The following is a 27,292-nucleotide window of genomic DNA, read 5'->3' on the forward strand; positions in this document are numbered from 1 at the left end:
GGCATTGTGATAAAAAGTCCTTTGGAATAAAGTTCAGGGCCCATGGGTTAGGATCCTGGCCCTCCCGAGCTATCCTGTGTTTTCTGTCTCTCTTTCTCTCTCTACTTCTATCTACAGATTTCTCACTTCTCCCTACTCAAGAGTACCATGGGTCATGAAAGTGGAGGCTGGTCTGCCACTGGTGAAGTCAGTGGGGGCCAGTCGAAGCCTTGAGCCTTTTCCACCATGGGATGTTTGCCATACTGGTTGTTTCTCCATTAAATCCTCACTCTGATTTGACTGCACGGAAAGATCTCCAGGGCTCATTCCAGAACCCCCTAAAGATGGCAGAAACCCTGTGGGGCTGATTTCTGGGGGGTTCCATGCATACTACACACAGGCTGCTGGTAGGAGCCATTTATGTCCTGGTCCTGCCCCTGTCAACTGCAGGGCAGGGTATGGAGAGCTGGTTCCTGGGGAATGGGGACTCCAGCAGACACTGCGGCCCACAGTCCTTGGTCCCACCATCCCCACCTGGCTGTACCCATGATGCAGGGCTGACCTAATCCTGAAGACCGCACCAGGAAAAGATCCTAACTGACTAAAGTGTGGGAGCAAATTCCTGTACGGTTTCAATCAGTACCAAATCACGCAACAACTTTGTGTTTTAACAAAAACTATGGTGTCAGTTTTTGGGTCAGAGAAGGAGATGCAGGTTCATATGGCACTGAGACAAGAAACTGCAGCGCTCTTCAGAGATTTGACAGTTTCAGATAGAGCATGGGTTTCTCTGTGTAACAATCCTGGCTGTCCTAGAAATCGATTTGTAGACCAGGCTGGACTTGAACTCATAGAGATCCGCCTGCCTCTGCCTCCCAAGTGCTGAGATTAAAGGCGTGTGCCACCATCGCCTGGCTCCTTCATCTTTTAATTATAAGATTATAAATAAAGGTGAAGACGGCAGAGGTAGGCAGATTTCCTAGAGTTCAAGGCCAGTCTGGTCTACTGAGTTCCAGGACAGCTAGGGCAATACAGAGAAACACGGTTTCAAAACCAAACCAAAACAACAACAACAAAAAAAAAAAAAGAAAGAAAACCACAAGGAATGAATGGTTAAAAGTATGAACATTCTTCACCTTTATTTATTTGTTTGTTTTTTGAGACAGGATTTCTCTATAGCCTCCCTAGTGCTGGGACTAAAGGTGTGTGCCACTACTGCCCTGCTCTCTGTGGTTTTCTCAGAGGCACTGTGACATTATCTTTGAAGTTGTCCCCAAAGTTACAAAGATGATGATGGGTCAGCAACAAAGCTTTGTTGAGAAACCACTCAAGAGCCTGGCCCACCCCTGCCTCCAAAGGTGGGCATCGAGCAGCTACACCTGGGCAAAGCTTTACCAGCTATTCTCTTTATTTATCTCAGGTGGAGGTCAGCGACCTTCTGGGAATGGGTTCCCCTAGCTACTACGTGAGTCCTGGGGCTTGAACTCAGGGTGCAAGACCTGGCAGCAGGTACCTGTGTCCGCTGAGTCATTCCACCATGCTGATGTGGAGCAGTGAGGACTGTTGTACGCTCTGACTTCCTCCAGGTGTACTCACTACTTTCATTTTGCAAAGCTGGAGGACCACTGGTCACTGGTGCATTTTACAGGATCACTTATTTCATTTAGTTAGGGACAGGTTTCCAGCATCCCTTGATGGTCTTACACTTGCTGGTTGTCAAGAGTGATGATGAACTTTTGATCCTTCGGCTTCCGTCCTCCAAGCACCTGGAGTACAGGTGTGTACTGCCGTGCCCAGTTACGTGGTAATTTAACCCAGGGCCTCAGACTTGTTGGGCAAGTGCTCTACCAACTGAGCTACATCCCCAGCCAAGGTCCTGGTTTAAAGAATTCCTTCGTCTATCCTGGATAAAGATGGTTGGCAGCAAGCCCAAACAGCACTTTAGTTCTCCTGGGGACAAAGCGATTCTCCTGCCTCAGCTCCTGGAGCAGCGGGGGTTACAGGTGTGCATCACTGACCTGACTAAAGTGAGACTGTTCTTCCTTCTTTCTGTGTGTGGGTGTTTTCCTGCGTGTGTGTCTATGTAGCGTGCGTGTGCCTGGAGCGCTCAGAGGCCAGAGAGGGCATCAGATCCCCTGAAGTTACAGACAGTTGTGAACTGCCATGTGGGTGCTGGAAACTGAATCTGGGTCCCCTGGAAGAGCACTGAGTGTCTTAACCTCTCCAGCCTCTAAAGGGGAGATTTTGAATGGATTTACTCTTTTTTTAATGGCCTTATTTAAAACATTCATCTTAGCAACTGATCTTAATTTCCTGTTGGTTTTTAATCAAACCTTTAAACTTCAGTTTATGAAACAGGATGGCGATTCCTTCCCTGAGCTACTAACACTGGGTCATTTTGAATTTCCACAAAGGAATCTGATGTCATGCATAGCATCATGCTGTGGAATTGTGCTTAGCCTCAGCGATGTTCCTCTGCAGAGGAGCCAGAATGACCCCAACATTCCTGTCTTCACTCTCAGAGCTGTACAAATCATGCTTTTCAATGTACTCTTGGACAAGGTCCGGTACCAAGTATCGGATGCTCTGGCCCCTTCTGAGAGCTCTCCGGATCTTGGTGGATGAGATGTCGTTGGTGATCCACTCATCCACCAGGTGGATGTTGCTCTGATGTCTCCACAGCACATCGGACTCGTAGATGAATTTCTGAGCATCACTGCCAGTCCGAGTGATACATATGAGCCCGTAGTTGGCCACAATTTGCGTGATGTCCTCTATCTTCCACAAGTTGGGGACACTGAAGGACTCCAGTAAATCTGCCCCACACAGCAGTTTCACCCTGGGCACACCTTGAAGGAAGAACCAAACAGAGCTTCAGAGTTTGTTTTCTTTTTTCTTTTCCCAAGACAGGGTTTCTCTCTGTAACAGTCCTAACTGTCCTGGAACTCGCTCTGTAGACCAGGTTTGCCTCAAACTCAGAGATCTGCTTCCCAAGTGCTAGGGTTAAAGGTGTGCACCACCACCGCCCGGCGGGCTCGTTTTCTTAATAATCACCCATATTAAAGTGGCTGTGCATGTGCATGAATGCAAGATAAGTAGATCTGCTCTTTTACCCCAGAACCAATCTCTCCATCCTACAATCAGGAACCCAGCAGGTATGGAATAAGAAATAAACCTGCTGTGGAGTCTGAGCAACCTTTGGGGTCCTGGTCAAACACCACGAACCTGTTGGTTTGGGCTCTTGGGGCTTCTTTGGACTAGAATCCTGCTTTTGTTCAGCCCACTTCCTCTTCCGCCCAGGCCTGTCCAGCACAGGAGAGCTTTGTGGGTGATCACAGCTGCCAGCTGCCAGCTTGTCCTGATGGTGTCTACAAAATGACAACACAAAACAATGTTCCGTGGGGGCTGGAGAGATGGCTCAGTGGTTAAGAGCATTGGCTGTTCTTCCAGAGGACCCAGGTTCAATTCTCAGCACCCATGTGACAGCTCACAACTGTCCAGTTCCAGGAGATCCGACACTCTCACACAGTCATACATGTACACAAAACACAAATGTACATTAAATAAAAAGATAAAATTTAAAAAAAAAGAATGTGATGTCAGAGTGCTCTCTGAAGTATTCTTGTGAATGTTGTGTGTGCTGCAACAGTGAGAGTTAATAATTATTTATTCCTTTCCACAACTCTGACCCAATCTTCTCAAGTTCTCACGTTAGGAGAAGTATTGGCCTAGCAACGGAGAGGAAAACGGAGAGGAAAACGGAGAGGCCAGAGTTGCAGGTCCACCTGGAGCAGGGTTCCTGACATTCATCAACTGAGAGAAGACGCACCACTGTCGGCTCTATCAGGCGTTGCCAGCCCCCCTGAGAGAGGAGCTGATTAAACTGACCAGTCTTTTAGCTTATGTTCAACAGAACCAGGATATGAACCCAGCAGTCTGGTCCAGACCTGGCCTACACCCTTGACCGCGACAGACCAGGGCCTGATCTTGCAATGAAGAAGCACATGGCAAGGACAGGGACTGGGAGGGCAAGTGGCTGAGGCCTTCAAAGAAGCAGCACTGCAGGATCTGGGCCGGCAGCAGAGGTTCAGTACTTACGTCACTGCGAAGCTACCCCAGCAATAGGGACCGCACCCCAAACCCAGCAGTGGGCCCTTCACGCCCTAATCCCTTCTCCTGCTCAAGAGCCAAACTGAATGTGCAGGAGGTGTAGTAAGTTGCCATGGAGCCAGAGCGGGATGAGTGAAACAAGAGCATGGCCTCCAGGGGAGAGTTTTGACCATCAGCGGGGAGACTGTTTTCCTGTTAACCCTAAAAAGGGAGTCCAGACAGCTGCCACCTTCTGCTCAATGCCCCGTCCAACCCTAACATTAGCCAGAGACCTCAAGGAAACTTCCAGTGTGGCTGAGATTCTGTAGGTAAGATCATGGGGGGAGTCCTGGGAGAAAGATGGCACTGTCACCCTGCAGCACCCTCTATGACCCACAGCTCAGGTCCTCCTCTGACTGTTCAAGGGCCACTCTGCCGCCACCGTGTCCAGTCTCTTTAACGTGTGGATCTCAGCATCCCAGCATACTGCACTCAAAGTGCCCAGAGTGGCTTCCGTGTCCTACTCTGACCCCTTCCTTGTCCAGCCAGTCTGGAGGACTGAGAATCCTAAGAACAGGCATTAGACAGGGTCTTCAGAAAGCCCCTTAATCCACTCTCAATATTATGAAGAGACGGTTAGACACTGCCTCCTTCCCTGGACTACCTTCCCTGGTCTGAGCACAGAGGTCTGAACACAGAGGTCTGGAGAGCCTCCTGTGCGCCCCTGGAAGCAGTACACACCGTTGGGCTGGACCCTGGGCAAGCACTGCCTGACACTTCTCCTTATTAAATATGACAAAGCCAGGCAGTGGTGCTGTACACCTTCAATCCCAGAGCTCAGGAGGTAGAGGCAGGCAGATCTTAGTGAGTTTGAGGCCAGCATGGTCTACAGAGCAAGTTCCAGGACAGCCAGAGCTGTTAATACAGAGAAACCCTGTGTTAAAAAACCAAAAATAAAGGAGAGAGAGAGAGAGAGAGAGAGAGAGAGAGAGAGAGAGAGCGAGCACACTGTTGGGAGAGGGATGTGGGGGCAGAGGAGCCTCTTCAGAACAGTTAGCACACTTCCCTGAGCAAATCCTAAGAACAAAGAAAGGTTCAGACATTTATAAGTTTGGGGGTGGGCTGGCAAGAATTTTCACATCTTCTGGTTTAATTTAACACAGTGTAAGTGACAAAGAGCATGGAAGAGCCAGATCCTAAGTTGAGAACTGTCAGGTCACATCTCAGCCTGCTTATGAACCCTGACCAAGAGATGCTGCAGGAGTCTTGACTTCATGTCCGCAGGCTGTGGCCCCGGCCTTTGTAAGTAATCATTATCTTCTATGGGTAGGCCTATGCTCTAACCTCCTCTTTAAGCCATTTCCTTCCCTCTTCCACACCTAAGAAGACTGATCACCACAGTCTCCTTAAGGAACTCTGTCTTTCTCCCTTCAGGCAGGAAGGCCAGGCCGGTTTCCTTTATTCTCTGACAGAGATATCTCTGAAGAACAAATGTGTCAATATCTCACCCCATGCTTAAAGAGGCAAAGGCTTGCTGGGCGGTGGTGGCGCACACCTTTAGTCCCAGCACTCGGGAGGCAGAGGCAGGCGGATCTCTATGAGTTCGAGGCCAGGCTGGGCTACAGAGTGAGTTCCAGGAAAGGCACAAAGCTACACAGAGAAACCCTGTCTGGAAAAACCAAAAAGAATAACCAAAAAAAAAAACAAAGCAGAGTCTTAGTTAGGCTCTGCATCCTGTGGTGGCCCTTTTGTAGGAAAGTGCAGCCTTGCTGTGTGGTCTGAGTAAGAATGGTCCCCACAGGCTCATGTACCTAAGTGCTTCGTCACTAGGGACTGGCACTTTGAAAGGATCAGAATGGTTAGAAGGTGTGGCCTTGTTGGTGGAAGTATGTCATGGGAGTGGGTTTTAGGTTTCAAAAGCCCATGCCAAGGCCTGAGTCTCTCTCAGCCTGCTGATGAGAATGTAGCTCTCAGCTACTGCTCCAGCACACTGCCTGCCGCCATGCTCCCTGCCAGGATGACAATGGACTAAACCTCTGAAACCGTAAGCCAGCCCCCAGTAAAGTGCTTCCTCTTATAAGCATTGCCTTGTCGTGGTGTCTCTTCACACAACAGAGCAGTGACTGAGACCCTTGGTGACAACCTCAGACCTGTCAATCAGAGGCAGGAGAACAGAAAACATGGCAACTGGAACAACCCCGCCCCCTTCCCTTGAACCAATGATGTGGACTGTACCACAGTTACCTGAGCACCTTCACAGTTTCCACCCACTCCTTCTGAAGACTTTCCCACGTGTCCACTTCCACCCAGTGGGAATTCTTGGTGGCAAGTTCTGCCATGATAATCCGGTGGTGGGCAGGGATGAGGCCTTTCTTCTTGTACGCATCGCCAACAGGTGAAATTATGCCTTTGATAACTCTGTATTTTCCTGGATTAAAGAGTTGGCTTGATATTAGGAATAACAAACCAGACTTTATGGACAGGAAGTATGACCGATACTATTTTATAGTTACAATTTCCACCTCTCTCTCTCTTTTTTTTTTAAACAAAGAGTCAAATTTAGTAGCTAACTGAAACTGTGGTAAGACTGATAATCTGAGTTCAATTCCCAGGACACCCATGGTGAAAGGAAAGGAAAGAACAGACTTTTTCCTCCGCTGACCTCCACACGACACCCGCACATGTAAATAATACAGTTTTTTAAGTTAGAAAAGAAACTGTAATAACAGATTTTAAAAGTTATCATTTAAAGTATGTTAAGTGTACAATTCTATACTGTTGAGCACATGCACGCTATTACACAATCTTCACAACTTTCACTTTCTCCAACTAAAGCCCTACACACCCCTTACACACTCACTCTGGGTGAGTGTGCCAACATGGCTTACACTTAAAGTTCTTGTTGGTCAGAATTCCAATCAGAATTGCTGAGTTCCCTTGTGAAAAGCCTGAATCAATCTGCACTGTTACCTAAAGCAGATGCAGGGATCCGTCTCTCCTCACCTCGGCGCTTGACAGCACCAAGCAAGCATGTTCCTGGCAGTGTCTGCCCAGCCCTGCCCTTTCTTATGTTATTCACACCTCCTCCTCCTCCTCCTCCTCCTCCTCCTCCTCTTTTCCCCCCTGACACAAGGTCTCACTGTGTAGTCATGGCTGTCCAGGAACTAGACCAGGCTGGTCTGGAACTCACAAAGATCCATCTGCCTCAGACTTCCAAGTGCTGACAGTTGGGATTAAAGACATGCACCATCACACCCGGCCATATTCACATCTCCTTGCTGCATTCTTTGCAACAAGCACTTCAACCTGCTGAGCTACCTCGCTGGCCCCGTTAACTTTTTTTTGGCTAAATCTCTATGCCAGGAAACAGAGCAACATGTTGTGTCCAGGGTCAGGCATTCACACTGAAATAGTCAAGTGTCTCCAGTTGTTTTTAAGACAGGGTTTCTTTGTGTAGCCTTGGCTGTCCTAGAACTTGCTCTGAGGATCAGACTGGCCTCAGACTCACATAGATCTGCCTGCCTCTGCCTCCTGAGTGCTGGGGTTAAAGGCGTGCACCACCACCAAGCTTTGCCTCTAGTCTTAAGCTGCCTAGGTTATTGCTCCTACCTGTTGCATTCATGTAGTCCTTGGCCAGCTCAAAGAGTCTGAGGTGCATGTTGGTAATTGGATTAAAAGAACCGCAGGCCAGGAGAACCACTTCTGTCTTCTCGGATGTGTCCATGGTGAGAAGTTGGAGTTGTTGATCTAAGTGGAAACCTCTGACACCATTGTCTACAAAGGAAAAAGGAAGCAAGCTCATTTATAGATCTCTTGACATCCGCCCGGGTTCTCCCTGCAAACAGGTGGGCACAATCTTGGCTTCACTGATTGAGATGAACTGCAAACCGGCTTCACTTTCTGCCCTTTGTTTGGATAAGTGTGCAGTTCCTACCAAGTAGAGTGGGATAGAACTCTCTATTCCTTATGATTCGATTTGCCCAAAAGAATATGGCAGAAAAGATAGCATGTTAGTCCTGAGCCTAGCACTTAGAGGCTATTATATCATAGAGTTTCTGCTGTTATAGTAACAGATAATAACATGCTAGAGGATACATGTCTCTAACTCCAGAGAGGGACACAGGAGGAGACAGCAACAAAGTCTCACAGGCCAAGTTGGCCTAAAACTGGCTATGAAGCCAAAGATACCTTTGAACTCCTGATCCTCTTGCCTTCACATCCCAAGTGCTGGGATTACAGGTATGCCACCATGACTGGCTAAAGTTGGGTACATTTTAAAGAAAAGAGATTCCACAGGCCTAAGAACATAGACCAGCATCCTGGCTGTGTCACAACATGGTGGAGAAAGAGAAAGCAAACCAGTCCTGTTCAGAAAGGGCCAAGCCTATGGTGTGGCCTAACGTTGAAACAAGGTGCACACCTTTAATCTCAGCACTCAGGATGCAGAGTCAGGTGGATCTCTGAGTTTGAGGCCAGCTTGGTCTACAGAGCAAGTTCTAGGACAGTCACAGCTACACAGAGAAACCCTGTCTCAAAAAAGACCAACCAACCAACAAAACAAAACAAAAAACCTGTTCTTCTGAGAACCAATTTACCCCCCCCCCTCTTTTTTTTCTTCCGAGACAGGTTTCTCTGTGTAGTTTTGGTGCCTGTCCTGGATCTCGCTCTGTAGACACAATTTCCCCTCTTGACCTCCTTGCTTTCCACTAGGCACTCCTCCTGAAGGAGCCACCTCAGCCGGGCCACACTGGACACCAAGCTTTCAGCACATGACTTCTGAGGAAACACTCAGACAACACCTCAACTTACAGCAGAGACGTCCCTGTCTTCTGCTGCGGCCTCTACCATGAAAACAAGCCCCTGCCAGACTGCTGGGCCATGACAGCTGCACCCACCACCCTGGTGCTGCTAAGACAGCTGACCTCTCAATAGGTGGCTGCAGCCATAGAGGCTAGCCAAGCCACAGCCAGGCCACAGCCAGGCCACAGCCAAGCCACAGCCAGGCCACAGCCAAGCCACAGCCAGGCCACAGCCAGGCCACAGCCAAGCCACAACCAGGCCACAGCCAAGATGCCGATTCCCACAGCAAGCCCAGGCGACACCAGAAGCTCATGATCAGCAAACCCACAGGTGGTCCTGAGTCACAAGCAGAAGTGAAGATGGATGTCACTCAGGTTTTGTGATAGAGAGAATTTTATTAAAGTAATTTACAGGGCTGGGGATCTAGTCAAGTGACAGAACACTTGCCTAACATATATATGAGATGTTCAATTCCCCGCATAGCAAACAATCAAACAAACAAACAAAGGTAATTTATATAGTTCTTGAAAAAAAACAAGAGAAGCAGCAATGTTGTCGTCAGTGGGAATGGGGGTAAGCATGCCTGAGGCCCTCAAACCAAACAGTCCCCTGGAGTTCCAGCTGCTTGGGGTGGGGTGGGAGAGTTGGGGGTGTGGGGAGGTGGGAGGAGGGTGAGGCAAGGATCTGAGAGGACCTGGACTAAAGACCAAGATTTCATCTCAAAAAATCTTCCCAATCTCCCCTCCTCAAAAAACAAAAACAAAATAACACAAAACAAACAAAAAAACACCAGGGCCTGGGAGACGGTTTCATTAGTAAAGTCTTAAGTGCTTTTCCGTTCTGCAAACATGAGGACCTGAATTTGTTCCCCAGAACCATATAAAAAAAGCCAGGCACAGACTGGAGGGTGTCAAGGCATCTCTGGCTAGCCAGTCTCTCCAAATCCAAAAGTTCCAGGTTCAAAGCAGAGCCAGTCTAGTTCAATCAATAGGCTCTAAGTTCTGTGTGAGACCCTATTTCAAAAGCTAAGGTGGACAGCTATTGAGGATGACCCTGAAAGGAAAAAATCAGTAGCCATCTTGAGAGACACCCCCCCCCCACCACCACCACAAAGGTATTTGCTGGCCAGCAGTTTTAGAAGTGATCATAAGTTGAACTTATGGGAAGATAAGGCTGAAACAATAAATCTATGTATCCTGGGCTTGTCAAAACAAGATATGGGGAGTAATGGGCTCAGCTGACCAGAAGTTGACCTCAGAGGAGAGGAGGACTGGAACAATAACTCTGAATGTACATATCCTGGGTTCAGCAAAAGCAGGACATAGGGAGTAAAAATTATGTCTCTGTAGATACCCTGCATCCTGTTAGCCATCAGTAACCTCATGCTTATAGTTCAGCCAGTAACTTCAAAGATCTACCTCATCCCTAGCCCCCTTGTCCAATCCCAAGCTGCATGTAAACCTTTCCTATATAAACCCCTTCAAGTGAGTGCTCGGGGACATCCTCCTCCACCCGCTGTGTTGGAGGTTGGACGCAGACCAAGCCCGAGCTTGCTTGTTATCAATAAACCCCTTTGTGTTTTGCATCGGATATTGGCTCTGTGGTGGTCTTGCGACTCGGGCACAACACCACCACATACTGACCCTGGCTTCCACATGCACATACATACATACATACATGTGCACCTACACACACACACACACACACACACACACACACACACACACACACACACACACATTCTGACCAACCAATAAAACCAAACAACAGGGAAACTCCTAAATATGGACAGAAAATTAGGAACAGTCATTGATATTTAGTATACTGTTAAATGAGTTGAGGGCTGGGGCTATAGCTCAGTGTTGAGTGCTTGCCTTAAATGCAGGTACAGGATGCCCTAGGTTCATTCCCCATTAGTATTCTTCCCCTCCACCCTCAAAGAGAGAGAGAGAGAGAGAGAGAGAGAGAGAGAGAGAGAGAGAGAGAGAGAGAAGAATGAGCTGAACAGGAAGGATTTCAATGCCTCACTTCTCACTCTTCATCACAAAACCAGGGTTCCCTAACTCTGTCCCTTCTAGTGTTACCTCTATCCACTTCCCATACGATGAACCTGCTGGAGAGCTGGGAGAAACAGAAGGGCCAGAAGTTCAAGGCCAGCCTGAGCTATAGGAGACCCGGTCTCAAAAACAGGCAACATCTCCATAGATCTGTGGCCTAGGGAACTGGGATATCTGCCAGCCCTGGGCATGCCCAAGTCAGGTTCTAGACACTATGCCCCAAGGGAGAGCGGAGCGGAGGGAAGGTAAGGCTAAGAGCATGCTGTGGAGAGTCAGGGAGCTGCCTGGGGTCTGGAGACAGAGCTGGAACAAAATGCTCCCAGCCCCACCCTGTGCTGCGGGATGAGCTCAGGTTTCCTTCCCCTTGGTGACTGAGGAGGCTGGTGGAAGCTGATCTCTCAGCGCACAGGAGGCTCTCTTCGGCCTTTGTCACACTGAGGACCTGTCTCAGATATCCATCCTGGCTTTACCAATTCAGCCATCTCAGCTAGACTCTTGACTCCCCAAGGCACAGAAGGGTTAAGTTACAGTGAGCGCCTACCTCATGGCCTGTCCCAACATGACGGTGACCGATGGGTGTGGAATCTCAGACAGAACTGTTCGGATCGCCACCGGACCAGTGTCGCCATGATTCACTTTTGTGTGGTCCACACAGCCTATCACCTGCACTGCTGGCTGCCGAGGTCACATCGGCTCAGGCTGTAAGTGTTCCTCCCCAGCACACTGAGTCAGAAGGTTCACTGCTTCCTGGGGCAGTTCTTCAAGTTTAACTAAAAATTTACTTCTAAATCGCCCATCTTTTGAGTTTTAAAGACACCGTGATGGGAACATTAATGTAACATCTTGGAAGCATTAACTACAACTACAGCTGTCTCAAAGAGCACTGTGACTCTACTGGGCTCTCCTTGTCCCATTTCCGGATGCTCAGTCTAAAGCCATGTTGGCCCACTGTTAAATGACCTGCCCATCAGACTACCTCTCACAACCGCCCTCTAAATGGATGCTATTTCTTTCAAACTAGTAACTTTAAGCATGAGCCTATATCTTGTTCTGATGCTGCTACAGGTGTTTTAAATAGTGTAGATTTTGAAGGTATCTATTCTTTAGAGCACCTTCATTTGAAGGTGCAATAATTGTTTTCTATGAATATCCTAAAGACATCTGGCCCTAAACCCTACTAATAAAAGAAACAATTAAAGTGAGAACAGCTAGTTGGGGAGGAGATGGGCTATTATTTAACGATTAATGTTTGCAGCAGCTAGCAGTGATTCCTATCTGATCTGCAGGCTGTGGTAAGCAGGCTACCTCCATTGATCGGTCACACTCAGTGTGGCTCCACCAACTGTAGGCAACGCTAACAGAGGTGTAGGCGAGGATCCTAATTGTTTCGCTTACTGCGGGCTGCTGTTTGTCCTTGTCAAATTTTCTGAACCCTGGTTTCTGCACTTTTAAAATGGGGACCCAAGTCTTGGTAACATGTACCTCTAGTCCCAGTGCTTGGCAAGCTGAAGCAGGAGGATTGCTTTAGCACAGGAGTTCAAGAAGAACCTGGGGAACGTAGTAAGACTTAGTCTTTAAAAAAAAGTGTGTGCATTCATGTGCTTGTGTGGTGGTGCTTTCTTTAACCCCAGCACTCAGAAGGCAGAAGCAGGAATGAGTTCAAGGCCAGCCTGGTCTATGTAGTGAGTTTCTGGCCATAAAGATATGTAGTGAGGCCTTATTGTAAAAAAAAAAAAAAAAAAGAAAGAGAAAATGGCAAGGGGGAGTACATAGTCCTTACCTTATAGAATTTTGTGAATATTAAATAAGATAATGCATATAAGATATTCAATATATTTACCCAATTTCAAATATTAATTTTTTTTGTTTTTCTATTTATGCTTACTTTGAGATAATACCTCTTACTATTTATGTGTTGTTTCATAACATTAACTTAATTACAGTAAAGGGATCAAGGTCCTACAGATTTCCTAACGAGCTGAATAATGGCAGCTAGTAACTTTTTGCTTAGGTATTAACAGGTACATTTCACTGGAGAGTGGAGTGCATGGCAGTTCACTTTTGCCTGGTTTAATTAGCATGAAACAGAACTTGAATTTGGTTCCTTGAAGTCCTAAAGGTGTACCTCCCTGTCCCTGTGCCGTGCAGCCAGGTGGCGGTGTTCCTGTTTGGGGTCGGCACCCTGACACTCCAGTTCTATGTGCTGCTAAGGTGAGTCTCGACCCAGGCAGGCCTCATCTGTGGGGTGGTGCGGGTGCCCCCTGGGGTTCCTGCTACACGCTTAGGTGCTGCTGCCCCTTGCCTCTGCTCCTATTACTGGTGGCAGTCGAGTCCACCTCTTTGCATCCTTGAAAACCTCACTGGAGTGAAGGTTGCAGAGATTTGGACAGATTAAGTTTAACTTTTTTTTTTTTTTTTTTTGGTTTTTCGAGACAGGGTTTCTCTGTGTAGCTTTGCACCTTTCCTGGAACTCACTCGGTAGCCCAGGCTGGCCTTGAACTCACAGAGATCCGCCTGGCTCTGCCTCCCAAGTGCTGGGATTAAAGGCGTGCGCCACCACCGCCCGGCTAAGTTTTAACTTTTAACAAATATTTACTTACAGTATAAGAAGTCATTAAATGGGGAGATGGTGAGGGCACCAGTGTCACCACTCATGGATTTCCTAGAGGTCAGTCCCAAGGGTCTAAGTGTTAGCTAATGTCTGCAAGGCTGAGGGCAAGGCAGACACAATCAATCAATCAATCAACTGGATTCCAAACTGATGTGCCATTCATATTCAATGCTAACAGCTAAAGCTGTTAGAGACCGTCCACTGACTGTGGAGGCTAGAGACCGTCTACTGACTGTGGAGGAGGCTAGAGACCGTCCACTGACTATGGAGGAGGCTAGAGACCGTCCACTGACTGTGGAGGAGGCTAGAGACCGTCCACTGACAACTGTGGAGGAGGCTAGAGACCGTCCACTGACAACTGTGGAGGAGACTAGAGACCGTCCACTGACTGTGGAGGAGACTAGAGACCGTCCACTGACTGTGGAGGAGGCTAGAGACCGTCCACTGACAACTGTGGAGGAGGCTAGAGACCGTCCACTGACTGTGGAGGAGGCTAGAGACCGTCCACTGACTGTGGAGGAGGCTAGAGACCGTCCACTGACTGTGGAGGAGGCTAGAGACCGTCCACTGACAACTGTGGAGGAGGCTAGAGACCGTCCACTGACAACTGTGGAGGAGGCTAGAGACCGTCCACTGACAACTGTGGAGGAGGCTAGAGACCATCCACTGACTGTGGAGGAGGCTAGAGACCGTCCACTGACAACTGTGGAGGAGGCTAGAGACCGTCCACTGACAACTGTGGAGGAGGCTAGAGACCGTCCACTGACTGTGGAGGAGGCTAGAGACCGTCCACTGACAACTGTGGAGGAGGCTAGAGACCGTCCACTGACAACTGTGGAGGAGGCTAGAGACCGTCCACTGACAACTGTGGAGGAGGCTAGAGACCGTGCACTGACAACTGTGGAGGAGGCTAGAGACCGTCCACTGACAACTGTGGAGGAGGCTAGAGACCGTCCACTGACAACTGTGGAGGAGGCTAGAGACCGTGCACTGACAACTGTGGAGGAGGCTAGAGACCGTCCACTGACAACTGTGGAGGAGGCTAGAGACCGTGCACTGACAACTGTGGAGGAGGCTAGAGACCGTCCACTGACAACTGTGGAGGAGGCTAGAGACCGTCCACTGACAACTGTGGAGGAGGCTAGAGACCGTGCACTGACAACTGTGGAGGAGGCTAGAGACCGTCCACTGACAACTGTGGAGGAGGCTAGAGACCGTGCACTGACAACTGTGGAGGAGGCTAGAGACCGTCCACTGACTGTGGAGGAGGCTAGAGACCGTCCACTGACAACTGTGGAGGCTAGAGACCGTCCACTGACAACTGGGGAGGAGGCTAGAGACCGTCCACTGACAACTGTGGAGGAGGCTAGAGACCGTCCACTGACAACTGTGGAGGAGGCTAGAGACCGTCCACTGACTGTGGAGGAGGCTAGAGACCGTCCACTGACTGTGGAGGAGGCTAGAGACCGTGCACTGACAGCTATCACGGAGGAAGCAAAGCAAACACAATCTAGTTGCTTAAAATAAAGAGTCACAATCTTAAAAATGTGGAAATTCTACAAAAATCTGAAACCTGAGAATCCATTGACTTGATGGGGATACAAAGGGAAGGCATGAGCTGGTGGTAATTCTACAATGCAAGTCTACCAGAGGAGGTTTGTATACAATACAGCGCAATTCTTTACTCCCAAAGGTCAGAATGTCTACATAGTATTTTTGCCAAACCATCAAATGAGGAATAGAAAGCTAAGCATTATTTCCTAGTTTCGATTAATGGTATTCATAATCAAGCTGCCAGGAGCCAAGATGAAGCCATTGTCAGAGTAGAGTTAGACATGAAGGGAGCTAGCTCCTGATGCTCCGCAGCCACAGAGGTTCTGTAGTGATGAAGGGTACCAGCCTGTGAATTGCTTTTCAGGCCCAGATCCTCCCGGTACTGCAGTCAGCCTCTCCTGGCCAACCTGGTTGGTAGTATCATCTTCACCTTCTTCACCCTGGGTAGGTGTGCAGCTGCCTGTAAGTACTCAGCAGGTGTCTATTATTTGATAAAGCGGCTAAGACAAGATTTCTGCTCTATAGACACTCACAGACTGGCACACAAGAAAAAAAATCACATTGAAAACTCCGATGGTTGGCTGGGTTGCGGATCAATGGTAGAATGTTTGCTTAGCATATAGGATGACCTGGGTTTGATTGGCACTATCATTAAAAATAAAACAAAACTTTAAATGACGAGAATCTTTTAAACTTCTTGGGTAGCAACCCTCATAGTTATCCTACAATTAGAATGTGAAACTGAGGCTAAATCTAGTAAAACAAATCACTTTTTTCTCCTTTCTTCCCCCTCCTTATTTGGGGGGGTGTGGTGTTACCTTCTTGAGATGGATGGTTTTGCATTCACTGTGTATGGCTAGGCTCAAACTCATGGTAATCTTCCTGCCCCTCGACCTTCAATGCTGGGATTACATGCATGGGCCACCATGCCTGAAGTGTAACAGTCTATATAGTTATAAGAAAGTTCTGGGCCGGGTGGTGGTGGCCCAAGCCTTTAATCCCAGCACTCGGGAGGCAGAGGCAGGCGGATCTCCGTGAATTCCAGCCTGGTCTACAGAGCATGATCCAGGACAGTCACCAAAGCTACACAGAGAAACTCTGTTGAAAGAAAGAAAGAAAGAAAGAAAGGAAGGAAGGAAGGAAGGAAGGAAGGAAGGAAGGAAGGAAGGAAGGAAGGAAGGAAGAAAGAAAGAAAGAAAGAAAGAAAGAAAGAACGAAAGAAAGAAGGAAAGAAGGAAAGAAAGACAGAAACTTCTGGATTTAGTTATTCATTCAATTAACAGTGCTGGGCCACCTGGCTCAGCAGGTAAAGGTGTTTGCTGGGTAGGCCTGGCAACCTGAGTTCTATTCCAGGAATCCATGGGAAAGGTAGAAGGAGAGAACACACTGTGGTGATAGATTGTGTGCCCTAATAAACTTTGCCTGAAGATCAGAGAACAGAACAAGCCACTAGATTAAATATGGAGGCCAGGCAGTGGTGGCACACACCTTTAATCCTAGCACTTGGGGAGGCAGAGATCGGTCTGGATCTCTGTGAGTTCAAAGCCACCCTGAACTACATGAGATTGACTCAGTCTAGGAGAGAAACAGCCAGGCAGTGGTGACACATATCTTTAATCCCAGCACTTGAGATCTCATGCCTCTGCTACCAGTATTTGGGAAGCACACACACCTTTAATCCCAGCACCAGGAAGGAAGTAATATGGCTGGGCAGAGAAAGGTATATAAGGTGTGAGGAGACAGGATTAAGCTCTTTTCGGCTGAACCCCTTTAGGCTGAGGAGAGGGAGGAAAGAAGACTGTGAGCTTGAGGTTAGCCTGGGCTACAATAAGAGTCTGTTCCAAGACACAAAAACAAAACAACGAAAAGGAGCATGTCTCTGAGCCAACGACACTTAACGAGCACTGAGTCCTGTCTTTCCAGGTCTCGTGGTACTGCTCACTCAGATGGAGCCGGCCCCGCAGGCTCTGAGGGCAACCTTCTCTGTGTTTGGTGCCGGGTCCTTTGGTGAAGGAGTGTGCACAGTGCTGTTGACCGTCTTGGCATCAGATTGTGTATGTTTTTTTTCCTTCCTTCTTTCTTTTTAACATTAATTTATCTATGTGTATGATTACATGCATGCCACAATATTTGAAGGGGGCCAGAGGACAACTTGTGGGTTCCAGATCTCTTCTTCTATCTTTTGTTTTTTTTTTAATTTTTTTATGTGCATCAGTGTTTTGCCATGAACTGGAGTTACAGACAGTTGTGAGCTGCCATGTGGGTGCTGGGAATTGAACCCAGGTCCTTGGAAGAGCATTCACTGCTCTTAACCACTGAGCCATCTCTCCAGCACCACTTCCTCTATCTTTTATGTGGGCTCTAGGGATCAAATTCAGGCTACCAGGCTCAGCAGCAAACATTTACCCAGTGAACCATCTCTTTTTTCTTTTGGTTTTTCAAGTTAGGGTTTCTCTGTGTAGCCCTGGCTGTTCTGAAACTCATTTCGTAGACCAGGCTGGCCTGGAACTCAGAGATCTTCCTACCTCTGCCTCCTGAGTGCTGGGATTTAAGGTGTGCACTACCACCACCTGGCTTTGTTTTTAAGAATTTTAAAACATGCCAGGAGGTGGTGGCGCTCGCCTTTAATCCCAGCACTCAAGAGGCAGAGCCAGGCAGATCTCTGTGAGTTCGAGACCAGCCTGGTCTACAGAGCAAGCTCCAGGACAGGAACCAAAACTACACAGAGAAACCCTGTCTCAAAAAACCAAAAGAATTTTAAAACGCCCATCTTACTCTGAAAGCTTGGTTACAAATAGACAACCATCACTTTTCAATATTTACTATGTACTTGTGCAGAAGACAGAAATATACAGACATGGGATTCCTAGTGAGATGCACAGTGCAGTTACTTTAGGAAAGCCAAAACCACTCTAGGAGCCAGAGGGAGAGCTCAGTTGGTAAAGTGTTTGCCTCATATTCGAGGACCTGAATTTGATCCTCAGAACACACATGAAAATGCTGGGTGTGGTGGTACACACTTAGAATTCCAGTGTTGGGGAGGTGAAGACAAGCAGACCCCCAGGCTTAAGGGCTGCCAGCCTAGTCTAACAGCATGAGGCCCTGTCTCAAAGGAGGCAGACAGCATTCCTGAGGATACCTGAGGTATCCCCCTGCCTCTACATGCAGTACACACTTGCACAAACATGTACAACTTCATGCACACATGAATATGTGCACATGTGCACAAAAAAGAAGAAACTATTTTTTAAAGGAGTATGGGTTGTAGTTCATTGGTGGAAAACATGCTTAGTATGTATGAGACCTGGGTTCCATGCCAGCATGTTCCTAAAAACATCCCACATGACATTTTGGTTGTTGGTGATGGTAGTCTTGTTGTTTTGTTTGTTGTTGCTTGTTTTTTTGATTCAGTCTCTCTTTGTAGCCTTGGCTGGACTAGAACTCAGAAACCTACCTCTGTCTCCAGTGTGCTGAGATGAAAGGTTTGCGTCACACACTCAGCCTGAGATTTTTCTTATTGTGGGTGAATTCTACTTTCGAATTTTATCTTTAAAAAATTTCAGAAAGTGTATCACTATTGTGTGTGTGTTCGTGATGTCTATTTGGAAACATATGCCATGGGAAGCATGTGGAGGTCCAAAGATAACCCTGAGGAGTAGATGTTCCCTTCCACCATGCAGTATTGAACTCGGGTCATCAGGCTTGGTGGTGAGTGCCTTTACCCATTGTTTAGTTAGGTTTTCTATTGCTGTGAAGAGACACCATGACCATGGCAACTCTTCTACAGGAAGTTGACTGGACACTGGGGAGTCTCCTGAGCATAGGAGATCTCAAAGCCCACTCCCACAGTGACACACTTCCTCCAACAAGGCCATACCCACCCCAACAAAGCCAAATTCCTAACAATGCCATTCCCTAGGAGATTATGGGGCAAATTATATTCAAACTACCTACTATACCACTAAGCCAGCTCGCTGACCCTAAAAACATTTTTTGATAAATATTAAAGACAATAAATGTTACAAGACTACTGTAGCACATGTGCCCATGACTGTAGAACTTGAGAGGCAGAGGAAGCAGATTGCAAGTTCTGGGTCAGCCTGGGCTACATAGAAACACTATATCAAAACCCGAACAAAGCAGGACAGTGGTGGTGCATGCCTTTAATTCCAACACTCAGAAGGTAGAGGTAGGCAGATCACTCGGGTTTTTGTCCAGCCTAGTCTACAGAGTGAGTTTCAGGGCAGTAAGAGCTACATAGTGAGACCCTGTCTTGAAAAACAACAACAAAAAGCCAAACAAAACCCAAACCCAACACCACTGGCGCAATAACAAAGGTGTTCCTGATGGTGCTTTTGTTTCTCACACAGGAGAGAACCACCCCTGAACTTTACTATTTATCTGTGCTGTTGTCAGTGGGCAACCTGGTATCCACGGGTAAGTAAAAACACTTGCCAAGTTCCCACCCGGGTCAGATACTTGCAGACCCCTCAAGGGAAGACACTGCGTAACTAAGAAAGCTCAGTGTGTTGTGAGGAGCCCTGGTTCCTGCTGCAGGAATGGGAGGCTTGGCATGAGATATGAAGCTTCCTGGGGATGTAGCTCAGTGGGGAGAGTGCTGGCCCAGCGCAGCAGCGGTCCTGGGCTCAGTCACTACCTATGCCCAGGTGGTGGCACACAGCTGGTAATTCCAGACACTCCTGAGGTGACAGCAAGAGGAGCAGTAATTCAACCAGTTCCTGGCCCACCTGAGACACAAGATACTCTGCACTCAGGAAGCAGACGCAGGTGGATCTCTGTGAGTTTGAGGCTAGCCTGGTCTACATAGTAAGTTGCAGGAACTATACAAAGAGAAAGCCTGTCTCAAAGACAGATCTTTTCCCAGCAGCAGTGGTTAGCTGCACAGGACTAGTTCTCTCAACATTCCATCATCATGGACAGAGGAGGGGCCTGGAAGGCCCCATCCTCCCTGAGCAGCTATAGGCAGTTGCTGGTTGCTGGTGGAGGGAGTCAGATTTCTCATTGGTGTACCCCCTGGTAAGTTGCTCTTACTCCCCCACCACACACACACAGGAACCTTAATTAAAGCCTCTGGGCCACAGAGAACAAAAGGAGACCTGGGGGTGGGAGGGACTTGCTGGGAAGGAGGGTTTTGATGGAGGGGAGGGGACAAGGGGCTACTGTTGGAATATGACCAACAAGTGTTTTATATATGTGGCCCCTATGTATATGAACTTTTGAAGGAATAATTTTTCCAGTGTAGCACTTTTATTGATTATTTGTGAATTTCACATCATGCACCCCATCACACTGACTTCCCAGTCCTCCCAGGTCCACCCTTCCCACCCTTGTGACCTCCCCCCAAAAGAGAAGAGAAGAAAAAAATATACCAAGTCCAATCTGTGTTGCCCTTATACTCACTGGAGCATGGTCACACTCGCAGTGGCCTGCCCCTTAAAGAAAACGGAGTCCTTCCCCACCCCTGCCAGAAGCCACCAACTGTGGGGAGCCATGCTTCAGCGTCCCTCTCACAAGTTTTAAGAGTTCTCTTCAATGGCTTCCTGTTCAGGCTTCTTTTGGGGGGGTGGGGAAGAGAGGTCCTCACAGAAGCCTTCTGTGTCTCTTATTCCCAACCGTGAGTCTGCAATCATCGACACCAGTGCAAAAGAAGCTTCCGAGAAAAGGAATCGGTTTTTTTAAAGCCCCGCCCCCAGTTCCGCCCCGCCCCCCAGTTCCGCTCCACCTTAATTAGACCCTGCACTTTGTCCTGCAGTGCTTTTCTCTGGCATGGGGCTCATCTGGCTGTCCAAAGTGACCTGTCCAAGGCCAGATGCAAAGCCAACAGTCTGAGGCTAGCCCATGGGTCCTGCTGGTCTCCTGCCTCAGTTACAGCCTGGGTCAATTGAGCCTGCCCCAGCAGCTCGGCCACTACCATCAGGCATCTCAAAGACTATCTCCTAGCTGCCACTTCTGCATGAAATGTCAGCTGCGCACCATGGCCACAACAGGAAGCATGCCAAGACCAGCCATTGTGGAAGGAAGTTGCTTTTAAACATGAATGAGCACTGAAGAAGCAAGAAATGAATTAATTGGTCAAGTGACATCACAGGATTGCCATCACCAACAAATTCATGCAAAGGAGGAGTGAGGGTCTTCACAACTCTCGAGATTGTTGCTCTGGCTTCTATAAACCTCAGTTTCCTGTCCTTAGAAGCTAGGATCTGAGCTGATGTCGGCCGCAGAATGTAAGCACGGATGAAAGAAGGGAAATCGCCTATTTCAGAACCAGCCTCGTAAGGACACAGCGACTCGGACCATTCATCTCCCAAGATCAATTTACTGATTCTTCACATTGTGGGAAATTTTGGATAAAGAGCCTCTCTTTATGGATTACAACAATCTTTCATATCATTACAGCCAATTACTTTGTAGCCAAGTGTCTGAGTTTCATTCTGTTGCTCTGACAAAACACTGACCAAAAGCAACTTGGGAGGAAAAGCTTGTTTGCCCTCTATTCCCAGGTCAGTCCATCAGTGAAGGATGCTGGGGCAGGAACTCAAGTCTGAACCTGAAGTAGAGACTTCTGATGCTGCTTGCTGGCTTCCTTACATAGCCAAGACCACCCGGCGGGGAATGGTGTTGCCCAATGTGGGGCCCCTTCTCCATCAAAGCACAGGACAGTCTCCCACAGACATGCCCACAGGCCAATCCAATCCAGACAATTCTCCCATCAAGTCGTTCCTTTCCGAGGACTTTAGGCTATGGCAGTTAACAGTTAAAGCTGACAATGAACTTTAACCCCTTTTCAACTTGGCACACTAACACATCACTTTAAAGCATAACCTTTCAATTTCTTGTCCCCAAAGTCTCATGTTAATATTATAATACAAAGCATAGGCCAACTGCTAAAATTCTCAGTCTTTAAAAATTTCAATACTTTTAAAATTCTAAGTCTCTTTGAAAGTTTTCGTTCTTTCTTTTTTTTTGTTTTTTGTTTTTTGTTTTTTGAGATGGATTTTACTGGGTGGCCCTGGCTGTCCTGGAACTCACTCTGTAGACCAGGCTGGTCTTGAACTCACAGAGATCCGTCTGCCTCTGCCTCCCCAGTGCTGGTATTAAAGTCATGCACCACTGCTGCTTGGCTCAATACAATAGCTTTTATGCCATTAAAAACAAACAAACAAACAAACAAAAAACCCAAAAAAACCTCATAGAAGACCTTAGACATTGCCAAGTTCAGCTACTAGCTTGAGTATAGTCTTGGCCCCCTCTGGACTACAACTCCATGTAATGACCCTGAGGAAATACTTTCTTATTTGTCCCAATGAAGCCCAGAAAATGTCACATCAATGTCATTGATCTCTTACTAATTGTGGCTGTTTGGCCCCAGCTGACCAGCACCACAGATTCTTAAAGAAAACATAAAGGTGGCACATGCCTTTAATCCCAGTACTTGGGAGGCAGAGGAAAGCAGAGCTCTGTGAGTTTGAGGATAGCCTGGTCTATAGAGTGAAAGCAAGAGTGAGGGCTGGGCTTGTCTAATAAAAAATAAAAAAAGAAGCCGGGCGGTGGTGGCGCACGCCTTTAATCCCAGCACTCGGGAGGCAGAGCCAGGCGGATCTCTGTGAGTTCAAGGCCAGCCTGGGCTACCGAGTGAGTTCCAGGAAAGGCGCAAAGCTACACAGAGAAACCCTGTCTCGAAAAACCAAAAAATAAATAAATAAATAAATAAAAATAAAAAAAGAAACCGGGCGGTGGTGGTGCACGCCTTTAATCCTAGCACTCGGGAGGCAAAGGCAGGCGAATCTCTGTGAGTTCCAGGCCAGCCTGGGCTACAGAGTGAGTTCCAGGAAAGGCACAAAGCTACACAGAGAAACCCTGTCTCGAAAAAACAAAAGAAGAGAAAGAAAACATCACACAAATGGCCTGACTCTTTTCTTCCCTCTGAAACTTCACAAGCCAGACCACCACTGTCTGCATTTTGCTCAGTAATAATGTCTAAGTTCTCCTAAAAACAGCCCATTAAGTTCCCATGATCAAATCTCGCACACCGAGTGAAAGGATCCAGACATGAGTATACGCTGTTGGAGTCCACTTGTAAGAAGTCCTATCTGGGTCATGATACACATTTATATAATGACAGAAGGTGACTTGGTGGTTGCCTAGGGTGAGTTGGGAGTGTTGAGCACTGGAGAAGACATCTTCAGGATTCTTACTTGTGGCATCCCCATTCTCTTTCCTGTACCTCTCTTAGAATGACAATACAGCAACTCATTCTCTTTGAATGTGTCTATTTCAATTAGGCTTACATTACTATAATAATGATGCTGAACATGATAATAACAATAGCAACATTCACTGACTTATTCCTACATGTTGAGCATCTCCTAGAACTCATGGAATCCTGACAACACAAGGAGGTGGGACTCTCACCAAACACACCATCTTTACATTTGAAGACACTGGGGCTTAGAGGGGTTGATTAACTTGCCCAGGATCTGACAAGTGGAGCAACACTGTTAATTCTAAAAGTCGAAGCTCTTACCCATCATGCAAGATTTACAAGATATCTGTTAGTGGACATAGAAAAGAGGCCCAGGACTAGGGATATACAGGATTTCCCTGGCATTCAGGAGGCTCTGAGTTCAACCCCTGGCACTGTATAAATAGGATGGGTAGTAAACCTTGGGAGGTGGAAGCAGAAGAATCAGGAGTTCAATGTCATTACATATCGAGTTCAAGGCCAAGAGGGGCTACATGAAGACTCTGCCTCAAAAATGAGTGAAATAGGGCTGGAGAGATGGCTCAGCGGTTAAGAGCACTGCCTGCTCTTCCTGAGGTCCTGAGTTCAATTCCCAGCAACACATGTTGGCTCACAACTCTCTGTAATGAGATCTGGTGCCCTCTTCTGGCCTGCAGACAGAACAATGTATACATAATAAACAAATCTTTAAAAAAAAATGAGTGAAATATATAATTAAATCCAACATGAGCATCAGGTATATAGTACATTAGGCTTGGGTGTGAGGCTCTTGGTTCAATCCCCGACACCACATAAATTAATAAAGGCAGCCGAAGAGTACAGAAAGCCTTTGGCTTGTGGACCTTCCCACTACGCACATTCCATCTGCCCCAGCATAGCTCCCGTATACTAAGTCCAAACTGAAGTCCCCTAAGCTCCTCCTATCAAGCCCTGCATTTATTTAGCTTCCCAATTAGGATTCCCACTTCTGAGTGACTATCTTAACACATCATTCCTCCTTCCTGCCTCAAGGTCATTAACTCTACACAAGAACCCAAAGGCATGCCAGAAGATTCATCATGGAATTGCAGAATCCTGACACAGAGGAAGCAACTGAAGTGCATAGAAGGCAGGACCTTTCCTCCACAGCTAAGACGGCACATACTAACACCAGCAACCATGCCTGAAAGGAACACTGTATCATATCAAAACTAAGGAAGGAGCCTTAGTCACTTAGAGTGGTCACACACTCTTTAATCCTGCCTAGGAGACAAAGGCAGGCGGATTCCAGTGAGTTCGAGGCTAGCCTGGTCTACATAGAGAGTTCCAGGCAGTGAGACCCTGTCTCAAAATCAATCAATCAAACAAACAAAACTACAAAAGTACACTGTGAACAAGAGTCCATTCAGCAAATCCTTCAAACAGTTGAGTAGTCCAGGCTTGCTCCTTCGCTTGCTTTGTTTGTGAGACAGAGCCTTGCTGTGAAGTCCTGGCTGGCCTGGAACTCCTTTTTTGCTTGTTTAACATTAACTTTATTTGTCTCTGATAGGGAGGACAAGCAAACCCACATGGGACATGATTCCAAGCCCTAATTCATTACCAGAACTAAGTAAAACTCTCTCTTCCATCTCCTGTTAGCACTATATGGAATGTACTTTTTTCCTTATCCTGTTTTCTTACAAGGACAAAACTCCCAGATGTATAGTGGTGACATCCTGTCCCTCAAGAGCAATTGGCCACTTTCCTGTGTTTACATTAGAAAAAAATTTCGGAGAATTGTCATCCATATGACTACTAGAAAAAAAAATCCAAACCACTTGAGTAACATTCAAAAGGACCTTGTTTCTCTACACCTTACCCCATAGTTCTGGGGACAAAACCCAGGATCAAGCACATGGCAATACACCCTCCATCACTGAACTATGACCCTAGCCCAAGGCTATTCTTTTTTCTGTCAAATGGCAACCTGAATCTCTCTCTTTCTTTCTTTCTCTCTCTCTCTCTTTCTCTCTGAGACAAGGTCTCACTATGTAGCTCTGGCTATCCTAGAGCTCACTCTATAGACCAGGCTGGCCTTGAACTCACAGAGATCTGCCTGTCTCTGACTCCTGAGTGCTGGGATTAAAGACATGCATCACAATGCCTGACTCTGAATCTGTCACTTTTCTTCTTCTTCTTCTTTTCTTCTTCTTCTCCTCCTCCTCCTTTTTTTTTTTTTTTTTTTAAATAAGGACTCATGTAGCTTAGGCTGTCCTGGAACTCCTGGTCGTCTGGCCTTAGCATCCCAGGCACTGGAATTACAGTTGTGGACTACTGAACTCATTTGTTTGTTTTTTGAGAGAGGGTTTCTTTGTGTAGCTTTGGAGCCTGTCCTGGAACTCTCTCTGTAGACTAGGCTGGCCTTAAACTCACAGAGATCCACCTGCCTCTGCTGGGATCAAAGGCTTGCGCCAACCACTGCCTAGCTATTGTACTAATTTTTAATTTATGTTGTTTGGTTGGATTTTGTTTGTTTGAAGACTGGGTTTCAGTCAGCAGTGGTGTCCCATGCCTTTAATCCCAGTATTTGGGAGGTAGAGGCAGGCAGATCTCTGTGATTTTGAGGCCAGCCTGGTCTACAAAGTGAGTTCCAGGACAGCCAGGACTGATACATAGAGAACCGCCCTACCCCCACCCCTACTTCCAAAGACAGGGTTTCATGTTCCTAGGCTGTTCTAGAACTCATTTTGGAGCCTCTACCTCAGAGTGTACCACCATTCCCAGCTTCTGCGCTGCTGGCGATTAAACCCAGGGCTTTATGCAACGGAGCTACAACTGAGCTTTATCTCCAGCCCCATGAATCTCACTTACTGGTGGCCGCCGCCTCCTCATCTGTCTCCCCTTCCAATTTCAGCTTTTGGCTGAAAAGTTCCCACAACTTAGGCTTCCGTTCTAGTAGAATGAAGTCCCCTCACACTCATTGTTGCATTCCAACTAAAAAGTTAACACACATTCACACATAAAAAATTAGAGATAACTGCATCAACACAACAGGCACACAGTCTTGACTTGGAAGCATTTTTGCAAAGTAGGCTGACAGTTGGATAGAAAAGCCGTTTCAAAATTGCAACTGCAAACAACAGCAACAACAACAAAGAAAAAATAAGCAACAAAAAAACCGAGGCAAAGCGGCTGCAGCAATACACCCCTTAGAGCGCTATGATAATTCAAGCTTGAAGTTTGTACTGATGGAATGAAATGCAAATTTTAATACTGTCTTTGAACGAAGTTTACCACAAAACCCGATGGCCTGTGGATCTCTGTACTGCCTCTTCAGGAAGAAGAAATCACCCCAAAGTTTTTCCATTCAGTTCCCGGGTAACGTTTCAAGTACATTCAGCAGATATTTTCCTAGTTCTCAAAGGGTTTGACAAACCGCTTTCAGGAAAGTGGATCTGATCTTTCCCAGATTTGGAAAGAACTTAGGAGAAAAGGAAAAGTCCTTCACAAAAGCCGGTTTCTTCCCCATTGCCTCTTACCCACGCCCCTCAAAGCGCATGGGCGCCGGCTCTCAAGACACCTCTACTGAGGGTCTCTACGTGAATTGACGGGCACCAAGGCTACAGGAAATATTACTAACTTTTTTGGTTCCGAGATAGAAGTAAAGGGCAGGAGTTGACTATGAAGACCCGGCTTCAGGGGCCGTTACAAAGGACTCTAAAGGCCCAGTCACTGTGCATTCCCCCTTGCTTAGCACAAGAAGGGGCACTGGGCTAACGCTCCCAAAGGCGGGTATCCTAGGGCCGAGTGCGGGGTGCTTACCAGGCCCTGAAGGCCAAACGGACCCAGTCCTCCAGCAGACAACCTCGGCCCGGAAGCCAGCGTCGGGAACACCGCGGCCGCGCTTTCATTGGTTCCATGCAGCCGGAAGTGCGTGCGTCTAGCGGAAGTGCTCCTCCGGCGTGGTCCGCCCGGCCGAGG

At 47.4% G+C, this 27,292-nt stretch overlaps 1 protein-coding gene across 3 annotated transcripts; it reads right to left on the reverse strand.

Annotated features, from left to right (window-relative positions):
- Nucleotides 1–1,085: 1,085 nt before the first annotated feature.
- On the reverse strand, nt 1,086–27,255 carry Nmnat1 (nicotinamide nucleotide adenylyltransferase 1). Of its 3 annotated transcripts, none has more exons than XM_052716131.1 (5): nt 27,134–27,255; nt 7,678–7,842; nt 6,313–6,496; nt 3,205–3,347; nt 1,086–2,828 (listed from the first exon to the last, which is right to left on the reverse strand). In XM_052716131.1, the coding sequence occupies exons 2-5, from the start codon at nt 7,790–7,792 to the stop codon at nt 2,416–2,418; spliced, it is 855 nt and encodes a 284-aa protein (XP_052572091.1). In that variant the 5' UTR covers nt 7,793–7,842; nt 27,134–27,255; the 3' UTR covers nt 1,086–2,415. The 3 variants fall into 3 exon arrangements, with proteins under 3 accessions (XP_052572091.1, XP_052572092.1, XP_052572090.1); XM_052716132.1 differs by lacking the exon at nt 27,134–27,255 and adding an exon at nt 26,952–27,127; XM_052716130.1 differs by lacking the exon at nt 27,134–27,255 and adding an exon at nt 26,606–26,892.
- Nucleotides 27,256–27,292: the final 37 nt, after the last annotated feature.

The sequence above is a fragment of the Peromyscus californicus genome, unplaced genomic scaffold (genome assembly GCF_007827085.1).
Source record: "Peromyscus californicus insignis strain IS unplaced genomic scaffold, ASM782708v3 Scaffold_5__1_contigs__length_169319896, whole genome shotgun sequence".
In the NCBI taxonomy this organism is placed as follows: Eukaryota; Metazoa; Chordata; class Mammalia; order Rodentia; family Cricetidae; genus Peromyscus; species Peromyscus californicus.